General features: G+C 37.1%; 1 protein-coding gene across 1 annotated transcript in view; it reads left to right on the top strand.

Annotated features, from left to right (window-relative positions):
* Window positions 1–13,137, top strand: part of PPP4R1 (protein phosphatase 4 regulatory subunit 1) — a 74,599-nt gene that overhangs the window by 26,468 nt on the left and 34,994 nt on the right. The window contains exons 9-11 of the mRNA XM_049770018.1: window positions 890–1,048; window positions 2,690–2,817; window positions 9,527–10,059. Of these exons, the coding sequence (XP_049625975.1) occupies window positions 890–1,048; window positions 2,690–2,817; window positions 9,527–10,059 (820 nt within the window). The remainder of the gene's footprint in view (window positions 1–889; window positions 1,049–2,689; window positions 2,818–9,526; window positions 10,060–13,137) is intronic.

The following is a 13,137-nucleotide window of genomic DNA, read 5'->3' as shown; positions in this document are numbered from 1 at the left end:
ATAAATGGAAGGGAGAAAGAAAAGTGCAGTAGCAAGCACATTTGTGAAAATTACTGTATCTCAATTGAAGTCATTAATACAGTGACAGAAGGTTTAGTAAGCTCTTTTTGTTAGCTGTTCATTCTGTTAAATTGGGGTGTTCCTTTAGCAGCATCAAACAAAGGAAGTTGTCCAGAAATTCAAAGCATGGCAACTGTTAGAGGCATGTACTCATCTGCCAGGCCTCCCAGAAGAAGGAAGATATGGGAGGTGGATTGCTTGGACTCATTCAAAAAGCCCTGGTGATAATCAGCCCCCAAGCATACCTGAAGTGTGGTCAGATTGGTGTCTCCAAAGGGACCCATAGAGGGTCACAGATGAGGCAGGGCCATCGAAGAAACAGTGACTCTGGGTGATGGAGACAGCAATGTGGGTTTGGCAGGGAATCTGGACATTTTGAATCATGTTTTGATAGGAATAATTTGTTGAAAATGTAGATATGCTTGAAATTTTTGATCTTGCTTTTCTTAGTAAGCAAATCCATTCTTACTCAGATGATGAATTTTATTGTAGTCTTTTAAACTATTTAGTAACCGGGGACTGAGGTGATGGATGGTACAGTGGCTAGGGCTCTTACCTTGCGCTCAACCAATTCAATCCCTAGCACCCCATATCGTTCCCTGAGCACTACCGGGGTAATTCCTGAGTGAAGAACCAGGAATGATCCCTCAGCTTTGCTGGGTGTAGCTGGGGAAAAAAAACCACAAACATTTTAGTAATATGTTAAACATTCAGCAGATTATTTTTAAATGGTCCTGGAATCTATCTATATGCTTAATGTTCAAGTTAATGTAAGTAACCAAAGAAATTGACTCTGTCTGCTTAACAAAACATTGTCTTTATTGTGTAGCTTCCCCGGTTTTTCCAACTTTGCTCTGATAATGTGTGGGGAGTCCGGAAAGCTTGTGCTGAATGCTTCATGGCGGTTTCATGTGCAACATGTCAAGAAATCCGGCGGACTAAATTATCAGCACTATTTATTAACCTGATCAGTGATCCATCACGATGGGTAGGTTTGTGCTTGGTTACCTCTTTTTGTAAAATATTATTTTTTAAAGCTAACTTGATTGCAATTTTACAATTTAGAAAATAATTTCTGGGCCCAGAGAGATAGCACAGTGGTGTTTGCCTTGCAAGCAGCTGATCTAGGACTAAAGGTGGTTGTTTCGAATCCTGGTGTCCCATATTGTCCCCCGTGCCTGCCAGGAGCTATTTCTGAGCAGACAGCCAGGAGTAACCCCTGAGCACCGCAGGGTGTGGCCCAAAAACCAAAAAAAAAAAAAAAAAAAAAAAATTCTAATGTAGGACATTAATACTTAAAAGTTAACAGTAGATTACTTTCTTGACTTTTAAAAATATTCTTTCTTTTATTTTAGTTTGTGTTTTTTGGGTCACACCCAGTGACACTCAGGGGTTACTCCTGGCTATGCACTCAGATATCACTCCTGGCTTGAAGGATCATCATATGGGAAGCCAAGGAATCAAACCACGCTCCGTCCTAGGTTAGCACATGCAAGGCAAACAGCCTACTGCTCGTGCCACCGCTGAGGCCCCATAAAATATTTTTATTTCTGAGGCCAGAGCAATAGCACAGTGAATTGGGCACTTACCTTGCATGTGGCTGACCCAGGTTCAGTTCCCGGCATTCATATGGTCCCTTTGAGCCTACCAGGAGTGATTTCTGAGTACAAAGCTAGCAGTAACACCTGAGCACAGCTGGGTGTGGCCCCAAAAACTATTTTATCTCTTATGAGTATGGTTATAATTCTGGCATTTCTTTTACCCATTTCTTGTGCCAGGACCAAATTAATTTTTCCTAATTGGAAACATTAAACAATATTTTGTTGCTTTTATTGCTTACTTTATCCTCCAGGCTCATCATTGTTTTTTTTCTTTAATACTTGGGCTACCTCTGGCTGTATTCAGGTCTTATTCAGGTCTGTGCTCAGGGATCACTCTGGCACTGCTCAGAAACCATGTGGTACTAGGGATTGGATCCACACCCATTACTTACAGAGCAAGCACTTTACCTGTTTGTTGTACTCTCTCCAGCCCCATTCTTTGTGTTCTTAAGAATATAGCCAAACTTTATTAAAGTCTTGTTCAAGATAAATGTTACAAATGAGCCTTACATTCAAATTTCCATGTTTGGTTTTAATTTTCATTCAAGCCAAGATAAAAAATTCTGTCAGTGGGCCGGAAAGATAGCACAGCGGTAGAGCTTTTGCCTTGAACGCAGCTGACCGAGGACGGACGGTGGTTCAAATCCTGGCATCCCATATGGTCTCCCGTGCCTGCCAGGAGCAATTCCTTAGCGTAGAGCCAGGAGTAACCCCTGAGTGCTGCTGGGCGTAACCCACAAACCCCCCAACCAAAAAAAAAATTTGTAAGTGGATAGGGTGTTAGCTTTGCATGCAGCCAACTCAGGTTCAATCCCCGGCATCCCACATGGTCTCTCAAGCTTGCCAGGAATAACCCCTGAGCACAGCCAAGTATGGCCCACATGTGCTCCATTCGCATAATAACTGTCTTCTCATTCTGAAACTAGATTATTTTAGAAAAGTTTTATTGTTAAATATATATTGATAGAATGTGTATTATTAATAATAATGCCTAATTTCTTGCTTTACTACTGTCCTTTTTTTCTTAGGTTCGCCAAGCAGCTTTTCAGTCTCTGGGACCTTTCATATCTACTTTTGCTAATCCATCTAGCTCAGGTCAATATTTTAAAGAAGAAAACAAAAGTCCAGAAGATACATCATTAGAAGACAAAAATAGGTATAATTTTAGAACTTTGCTGTCTAGTTTTATTGCTTGGGAACATTTTTTCTTTTATATTATTTTATAATAATACTCAGGAGAATTAGTAATTTTTCTTAAATATAAATAATTGGTGAGTAGTTTTAGTTTAAATACATTTGTTAAAAAATCCCTTGGTTTATATTTACTGTGAAGCTTAATATCTAGTATGTAGAAAACTAAATTATAGATATGAAAATAAGTTTGTAATAGCTTATTTAATAGATGATATATTTACTAAGTTCTGTTGATGTAATGTTGCATAATAATGGTTATCTAAATTTTTAGGTAAAATATTTGAGGCTTGGGAGTAAAATATAATTTAGAAATGTTTTTTTTTCTTTTCAGTCACTAATTATGTATCATGGAATTTCTGTCTAGAGCTAATGATTGAATTGCTTGGTTGAGGGGAGAATATTTCAATGATGAGCATCAAATTTAAAATATAAATTTTGATTATATTTACCAGATTTTAAAATCCTAGAAGACAATATCTTAGAATAATTATTTTCACTTTTTTGCATTAAAGCATTTCAATTCAGTTTCAGGATTTGAAATTTTTATATTTTTAAGGAACAGTGATGCAAAGCCAAGTGAATGGGAGTTATGCACAAACATTTAGAGTTTGCACTTGAAATAATTGAGTACCTGATTTTGAAACAGTCCCTGCTTATAATGCTTGAGTTCCCATAGTGCTTGTCCTTCCCTTATCATGATGCTAATGGACATTTTCTTCTATAGGTCTTGATACTGTGGTAAATGCTTTCTTGGTGTTTTGATTTGGCAGTTCTTCCTTTCTTCTCTGCTGCCTTGTTTTACCTTTTTGCCCGTTCTCCTACTGTCCTGCTGAATAGCCAAACAAACCTGAGGTACTGTTTTTTGTAAAGGAAGAAAAAATAATCACTCTAAACCTGTCTTCCTATCAAGCAAATTCTGTCAGTTCTTTTCAAAACAGCTGCTACAAGGATTTTGACAAAAGTGATGGGGGGTTACCTGTTTTTTATTTCTTATACCAGAATACTTTTAACTATGTAATTTATTTTTAAATCTGAAAGTCTAGTGAAAATAGAAGTTTACAAAGAATTTATAGGACAGAGTTCAGGAAATTTTCTGTGGAATAGCAGCTGATAAATATTTCTGGTCTCTATCACAAATACTTATACCTCTGCCTTTGTAGTAGAAAACAATCTTAACTTGGCCCAGTACTGTCTAATTGGCCAAATAGTTCTCTTGGCTATCATGGCTGATAGTTTGTTTACTGGTGGATATTAATGTTGAACATTATCGTAAGAGCTAGTAAAAGATACCTGGTGTGCCTTTTGCTACAATTTTTATTCCTCTTCCATTGTAATGAGGTATGTTTTTATATACAATCAATACAGTTTGTAGCACTGAACATCACTTTATTGAATTGTGTGAAGGAAGGGTAGTTCTTAGGAAAGTTATGTTAAATACTTAAAGAATCTTAGTATCTATTTCCAACTTCAAGATGAGTATTCAGTAGTTTGTTCACCCTCTTTTGAATACTCTTCTTAGTTTTTCTTTTAAGCTAGCTTTAAGCTGTTGTTATTTAGAATTGATAATTGGTTATTATTGAGCACTTACTATGAACCAGTTATTGTAGATGAAAATGTAAAGCTTAATTCCTCAAGATTCTCTACGTTCTCTCAAACTTAGATATCTTAAATATCTAAATTTCACAGAGCAAGTTTTGAGTAACAGATTTCTCACTATTACGTAATATTTTATCAAATCAAATTCTCTTTAGAGCATTTATTGTTTATAAATAACGGCATTTTGAATCAGGCTATTAAATACTTTGGAATAAAAGCCTTTTAATAAAAGGCTATTTCTAAAACAGCTAAACATTTAAAATTTTTATTTTTGATTATGTAAAATAAGCATTTTCTTTTCTTCTTTGTCAAGCTAACTTATTTTGTTCTCTCAACACACTGTTCTTTTGGTTCTCCCTGCTTTCTGTTTGGGGAGCCACCTTGGTCTGTCCATACCTCATTTAACAAACAAAATGTTAGTATTTTATTTGCTGTCTAAACTCAACTGCTAGGAATCTTTTCAATTCAGTGTCTTTATGTCTTTGCTATCTAATAGCTAAGATTAGAGCACTTAATTTTAAACTACATGTTTTAAATTGTTTGCATTATATCATTCATTAAGCTAGTAGCTAATTGTAGGCTCTACCTAGGTTTTTGGGGTGCCATACTTGGAGGTACTCAAGAGCTTTGTAAATACCAGCACCTTCAGTTAACCAGGCACATAGCACATATTATTCTTGATTGAATTTTTGTTTTGTTTTGTTTTTGTTTTTGGGTCACACCCAGTGGTGCTCAGTGATTACTACTGGCTTTGCTCTCAGAAGTCGCTCCTGGCATGCTTAGGGGACCATATGGGATGCCGGGATTCGAACCACCATCTGAATCAGCTCTGTGCAAAGCAAACGCCTTACCACTGTGCTGTCTCTCCGGCCCCGATTGATTTTTTTTTTTTTTTTGGTCACACCCGGCAGCTCTTGGGTTACTCCTGGCTCTATGCTCAGATCGCTCCTGGCAAGCTCGGGGGACCTATGGGATGCCGGGATTCAAACCACCATCCTTCTGCATGCAAGGCAAACACCTTACCTCCAAACTATCTCTCCGGCTCCTTGATTGAATTATTGTTTTAGGAAAATATTGGGGCTGGAGTGGTGGCACAAGTGATAAGGTGTTCACCTTTGTGCTAACCTAGGACAGACTGCAGTTTGATCCCCTGAAACCGCGTATGGTCCTCCAAGCTAAAAATAGCCAGGAGTAACCCCCCACCCAAAAAATATAGTATATATAGTCTCAAACCTTAGGAAAGCAGACCTACTGGTATTAGTTTTTTGTCCATTTTTGTCCCAACTGTATGAAAGTGAAATTGGAAACACTTCACTGATATTAGAATTTCACTTAGTTTATTGAGTAATTAAAAGATGTCTTAGTTGTATTTCTTTCATTTCAGAATGTTTCATAGCTGATTTTCTCCTTGAAATACACATGCTTAATTTTCTACACCACATTCAAGAATCATAAGCCTTTAATGGTAATATTATGTAAACATTAGAGGAAGAAGCAAAAGATTTTTTGAGAGAAATTGCTGGCTTATGCCTGCTGCTAGTCTTTTATGAGATAGGAAAACTATCTTCATTAGAATCTTATGTCCTTTCAATTTTCAAAATATTTGTATAGAAGCATTTGTGTCCTACACAGTTAATAATGTAAGCTTCATCTTGCATGACTTCATCTTGCCTGTTCCAGGAAAAATTTGAAGCAGCTTTTACACATATAATAGTCCCTAACAATCAGAAGAGTTTACTTTTTTTTTTTTTTTTTATTTTGGTTTGGGGCCACACCCAGCAGTGGCTCTGTGCTCTGAAATTGCAGGCTCTAGGGACCGTGTGAGATTCCGGGATTGAACCCAGGCCTGTCCTATGTTGGTTGCGTGCAAGACAAACATCCTAATGCTGAGCTATCACTCCAAGCCTGAAAAGATTACTTTTTTAAAAAATATTTTAGGAGGTTTTGTACAGTTAAATAATTTGAGTTATTTTTGTTGCTTAGATGAAATGGTAAAGAAAGTCAAAGCCATGAATTCTTTTTTTTTTTTTTTTTTTTTTTTTTTTTAGTTTTTAGTTTTTAGTTTTTAGTTTTTGGTTTTTGGGTCACACCCGGCAGTGCTCAGGGGTTACTCCTGGCTCTGCGCTCAGAAATTGTTCCTGGCAGGCTGGGATATGGGATGCTGGGAGTACAACCTGCTGCGTGCAAGGCAAATGTCCAACCACTGTGCTCTCTCTTCAGCCCCAGCCCATGAATTCTTTAAATCCCAGCTGTATGAAAGTGAATTTAAAAGCACTTCACTGATATCAAAACTTCGTTTAGTCCGCTCATGGTTTTAGGTACTGAGTAGCTTTTTATTTTAGATTCTTGCTTAATTTAAATGTATGCTTCTTAAATTCATCACAAAGCAGATGAACTTTTATACATTTTACCCATTTGGTCTTTATTCCCATCAAACTCATTATGCTAAGTTCTAAAATAGTTTGAATATTAGAATAATTGCAAAAACAAAACAAAACAGAAAGGGCCCTTATATTCCTTATACATGATTGTTCAAATGTTAAAGTTTTGCCATATTTGTTTTCCCCCTAGAATCTGTAGTATTAACATATTTTACTTTTACTCAGTATTTTCTCAAAACGGGCAGTGAAGTCCATTTGCCAAAATTAAGAAATTTATGTTGATCCATCTAATCAGAGACTTTCTAGGTTTCACTAATCTCCTAATAGTCTTTAAAATAAAATTTGTTTTTAATAAGAACAAACTGAAACCCTGGAAGTGTTTTACTCCTATTTAGTAAAAGATTTATATTGCATGTGAGTACTAACTTACCCCCCAGAATCACATATGGTCTTCCAAGCACTAAGTAACCGCTGAGCATAAAACCAGGAATAAGTCCTGAGCACTACCAAGTATGGCCCAAAACCAAAAACCATAAACAAAAGACTAGATAATCTAGGATAATTTCTCATTTTTATGAATGAAGAATCTGTAAAGAATCTAAAAGGCTCATTTTTTCTGTTATTTTTTTTTTGGGGGGGGGGGGCACACCTTGTGATGCTCAGGGGTTACTCCTGACTATGTGCTCAAAAATCGCTCCTGGCTTAGGGGACCATATGGGATGCCAGGGATCTAGCCCAGATCTGTCCTTATTGAGATATTATAATATGATTTACAATTATGTACTGTTAATGATGGTTCCATATGTACATCACTTAAAATCCACATCTACTTTCAGAGTACCCTATAAAGTTCGATTATTTCACATTGCAGATGGATTTAATTTAGGCATACTATATGTTTTCTTGGTTACAGGAATAAAAAGGAAAAATTGGGATTAAAATACTATTACTATGCAGATGCTTTCAGATGCCATTTTTTGTATTAAAATTCTTTTTCTACTGAAATCCAACTACAAACATGCTTGTAATCATGACATGGTCCCCTGAGCCTGCCAGGGGTGACCCCTGAGCGCTGCTAGATGTGATCCCAAAACCAAAATATATTTGCTTAAATTGATAATAGATACTTCCAGGGGGAAATGCTTTAAAATTCCTCTCTGTTGTCTACAATGACTGGTTATATATTTTTAGCCATTTTTCTCTTGTGTGCGTACAAGAATACATTCTCCTAAATCGATAATCTTCATATCTATCTCGCTGGTAGCCAACTACTTTTTTATATACATCACCATCTAAAATTTAGCAATACCAGATATAAACAAATAAATACTAGATTAATACCAGATTCAGCCTATCTGAAATAACTTTGTACGTCGAGTTTGTTATCCTGGCTTTGTTAGGATGATCAGTGCAATAATTATTCAGATTCTATTAGTTTTTATCATCATTTGTGTTCAATCACTTATGTGACCCCAGAAACTCTGTTATTCCTGATTCCTTTTTTTTTTTTTCAAACTCCAGCCTATTTTCTTGACTCACCCAGATTGGTCTTTCAAAAAGGAATACATGAAAAACTAAATTCTCTAATTCTGCATTCTTTTCTAAAGCCTATGTGTTAAATTCCAGTGGAATTTGGTATGGAATCAAGTGGTTCCTAAGTCTTTGTGCTTTTATTTTCTGTCCATTTCCTTCTCCTAGACATAATCTCATTGCTGTTTTTGAGTGTGTTATGCCTCTTGTAACATTGACATGTGCTATTTCTTCTTTGATTGCATTTTCTGCTCTTTAATCTCATAAACACATAGTGCTTCTAGATAGAACTCAGTTTCTACTAAAACATTTTAATTTTTATCCCATTTGCTGTGCTTTCTTATTCAGTGTGTATACTTTACTAGCACTCTAGTAATTATTTGCTTATGTGTTCTTTTTCTACCAAAACTTTAATCTCATGAGCAAGATTCATCTCATTCCCATATGAATCCTCAATATTAATTTATTTCCTGGCTCCTAGTAGGTGCTCAATCCATATTTGTTAAATTTACTTGAGTCAGATAAAACTTGTAGGATAAACATTAAAAATTATAATGGTTGAGTTAAGATCGTGTATGAAACTTTAATTTAGAAATTGGTCTTTATTGCTTATATTAAGACACTATTATGGGAAGATATTTGGAAGGTGGAAAGGGAAAGAAAATACAACTTCATTTAAAGTCAGCACTTTAGTATTTTTTTGAGGAAGTAATTAAAAATTTTAATGTTTTGTAGTGTTTTTTCCTTTTTATATAAACATCAATTTTTAGTATATTAAGCAGAGTGACAGCTCAAATAATCCTAAGCATTAAATAATTTAAGATTACTATTTAAAGTGCATTGGAGAAATTCATCTTCCTATTTTTCTTTAGCTTAAATTGAAATCAACATGGTATAGTAGAATCCCAGGATTCTTGGTTATCTTCTTCAACTAATATATTTTTGTATCTAGTCTTATGCTTCACAGATGTTTCTTTGAATACAGAATCACTGATGGAAAAAGAAGCATTATCTGTAACATACTTAAATTACTCAATTTGAAGGGATGATTTATAATTTTTAATACTTAGCTTATCTAAATGCTTTTTATAGTATTTTTCATTTACCATTTTTCAGTAACTTTTTTATACTTTTATATTTTTCTGCCAAATGAAACCATAAAAGGATCAAAAATCAAGAAGTCCCAGACCCAGAGGATGTACATATCAGGCCAGAAAATGATTCCTCAGATTCCAGTGTGGATAGTTCCAGTGTCAAACTGGAAAACACCATGGAAGATGCTACTGAAACATATCTGAAATCTCCAGGTGAAAAAACCATTCCAATGGACAGCTCTTTACTTTGTACTTTGTCCTCAGAATCTCATCAGGAAGCTGCTAGTAGTGAGAATGGTAAAAACTCAGCTAACTCCAGCTCCACAGTACGGCCAGATGTTGGCGCTGACTCACAGTCACAAGGTTCTTTCTTGGATCAGGAATTGTACAACTCCTTCCATTTCTGGAGGACTCCTCTTCCTGAAATAGATCTAGACATAGAGCTTGAGCAGGCCTCAGGGAAAAAGTGCAGCCCAGAGAAACCAGAGGAAACATGTGACATTACTGTTCCAAGTACTCAAAACATCACGATGGCCTCCCGAAAGGAACTCGAAGAAATGATAGAAAACCTGGAGCCCCATATTGATGACCCAGATGTTAAAGGTATGAAGAGTCATTCAGATTCTTTTTTCTAAATGAAATATTATTTTCTGGCTTTGTCTTCTAGAAATATGGTCTTTTAAATTTTGTCATGTCATTTTTCAAAATGTGCTTTTCACCTGCTTTGATTGATATCATTAAGCTCATTTTTATAGGATTTCATTTATTTTTATAGGATTTCATTTAAGATAAGGTCATCACTCTGTTCCTAACTAGCATATGACAGATTGTGTTCATTTAAAAATCACTCAGCAATCTTCACATAATAGGTTTTCAGCAGAATGTCCTATTAATCTTTCTTTTGTTTTGTTTTTGGGTCACACTGGGCGTTGCTCAGGGGTTACTCCTGGCTATCTGCTCAGAAATAGCCCCTGGCAGGCAGGGGGACCTTATGGGACGCTGGGATTTGAACCAACCAGCTTAGATCCTGGGTCAGCTGCTTGCAAGGCAAACTCTGCTGTGCTATCTCTCTAGCCCTGATCTTTCATAGTAGGTTATTTTTGTGAAAACCTTGTATTATTTTGTTTATTCTATAATTATAGCTATTTAAGAGTTTGGTGGTATAGCAAGTACTGAAATCTAATCCTATATGAAAATTGAGTCACACAAACTTAAGAAATTAGTCCTCTACTTAGGCTTTTCACAGCTGATAACCTTTCTTTACTTTTTTTTTTTTTTGGCTTTTGGGTCACTTCTGGTGGTGTTCAGGATTACTCCTGGCTCTATACTCAAAAATCACTCCTGGCAGGCGTGGGGGACCATCTGGGATGCTGGCGATTGAAACCGGTTCGTCACCAGTCAGCTGCATGCAAGGCAAATGCCCTACTTGCTGTGCTATTGCTCTGGCCCCCACAGCTGATCACTTTTGAAAAATAAGTTTTCATCTTTCTAAATACTTTTTACTAATTTACAATTTGTTTATTTGATCAAACTTCAGTAACTCTACATTTGTTCTTTTTTAGTTTTGTTTTTATTTTGGGGCCACAGTCAGCTATGCTCTGGTCTTAACTCCTGGCTCTGTGCTCAGGAATCAATCATTCCTAATGGGATTGGGGGACTGTCTGAAGAGCAAGAGATTAAACCCTAGTTGGTGGCTTGCAAGGCAAGTGCCTTACCCACTGTACTATTGATAACTTTTGTTTTTCTTTCTTGATTTTTGTTTTGTTTTGTTTTGGGGTCATACCCGGTGACATTCAGGGGTTACTCCTGGCTATGCGCTCAGAAAAATGTCCTGGCTTGGAGGACCATATGGGATGCCAGAGATCGAACCGCAGTCTACCCTAGGTCAGCAGCTGTGCCACCACTCTGGCCCCAACTTTCTTTGTTTTTCTTACGTAACATTTTTTATGAAATAAAGATTAATCACTATGCTTTAAGCCTATTTCAGACTATAACTTGCTAGTGTTATTAAATTGTAGTCACCTTAACAAATAGTAATTGAAATGTTGAATAAGAACATAAAAATCTTTGTTTAACAAGTAAGCTACAAGTAATATGCATAGTTTGGGGTTTTGTTTTATCTTGTTTTGGGGCCATACCCGGTGACCTGCAGGGGTTACTCCTGGCTATGCACTCAGAAATAGCTCCTGGCTTAGGGAACCATATGGGATGCCAGAGGATTGAACCATGGTCTGTCCTAGGTCAAGACACGTACATGCAAGGCAAATGCCTTACCACCACTCCAGCCCTGCATAGTTTTTGTTTATTTTTTTATTTATATTTGGTTTTGGGGTCACACCCAGTGATGCTCAGGAGTTACTCCTGGCTCTGCACTCAGAAATCGCTCCTGGCTGGCTCGGGGGACCGTATGGGATGTTGGGATTCGAACTACCATCTGTCCTGGGTCAACTGCATGCAAGGCAAACACCCTACTGCTGTGCTATCTCTCCAGCCCCTATTTTTTTTTTTTTTTGAGTTTTTGTGTTTTTGGGTCACACCAGGCAGCGCTCAGGTTACTCCTGGCTCCATGCACAGAAATCACTCCTGGCAGGCTCAGGGGACCACATGGGATGCCGGGATTCTAACCAATGACCTTCTGCATGAAAGGCAAATAAATGCCTTACCTCCATGCTATCTCTCCTGACACTATTTTTTTTTAACTTTATTTACTTACTGATTGATTAGTTTTTGGGCCACACCCAGTAACACTCAGGGATTACTCCTAGCTATGCTCTTAGTAATCGTTCCTGGCTTGGGGGACCATATGGGATGCCACCGGGGATCAAACTGTGATCCAGATCAGATGTGTGCAAGGCAAATGTCTTACCACTATGCCACTGCTCTGGCCCAGCAGTTTTGTTGTTGTTTTTTTAAACTTTATGTACTTACTGATTGATTTTTGGGCCACACCTGGCAGCACTCAGGAGTTAATCCTCGCTCTGCACTCAGAAATCTCTTCTGGCAGTGTGGGGGACCATATAGGATGCCGGGAATCGGTCCCTCCCGGGTCAGCTGCATGCAAGGCAAATGCCCTACTGCTGTGCTATCTCTCCAGCCCCATACTTTGGTTTTTGAAAAGAACTACATGCATGGGGCCAGAGTGGTGGCACAAGCAGTAGGTAGGGCATTTGCCTTGCATGTGCTGACCTGGGACGGACCGCGGTTTGATCCCCCGGCATACCATATGGTTCCCCAAGCCAGGAGCAATTTCTGAGCACATAGCCAGGAGTGCCCCTGAGTGTCACCGTGTGTGGCCCAAAAACCAAAAATAAATAAATAAATAAATAAATAAATAAATAAATAAATAAATAAATAAATAAATAAAAGAACTACATGCACATACAAGTTTCAGAATATGATTTTGTTTCAAGAGATGCCTAATACTTTCAGACTTAAATTGTAATGTAGGGCTGGAGAGTGATAGTGCAGGAGGTAAGGCACTTGTTTGCCTTGCACTTGTCTGGCTCTAGTTCAGTACCACATAGAATCTTCTGAGCACTTCCAAGAGTGATCCCTGAGCACCATTGGCTATGCCATTTCTCCAAATAAATTTGTACTGCAAACTTACAGATTTTTGAGATATCTTAAGATAGTAATTTAAATTGTATAGTCAGCTCTGTTTCTCATTTTTTTAACACCTTA

This window comes from Suncus etruscus, chromosome 3 (genome assembly GCF_024139225.1).
Source record: "Suncus etruscus isolate mSunEtr1 chromosome 3, mSunEtr1.pri.cur, whole genome shotgun sequence".
NCBI lineage: Eukaryota > Metazoa > Chordata > Mammalia > Eulipotyphla > Soricidae > Suncus > Suncus etruscus.
Note: the sequence above shows the minus strand (reverse complement) of the source record. Positions and strands in the feature narration are given on the sequence as shown.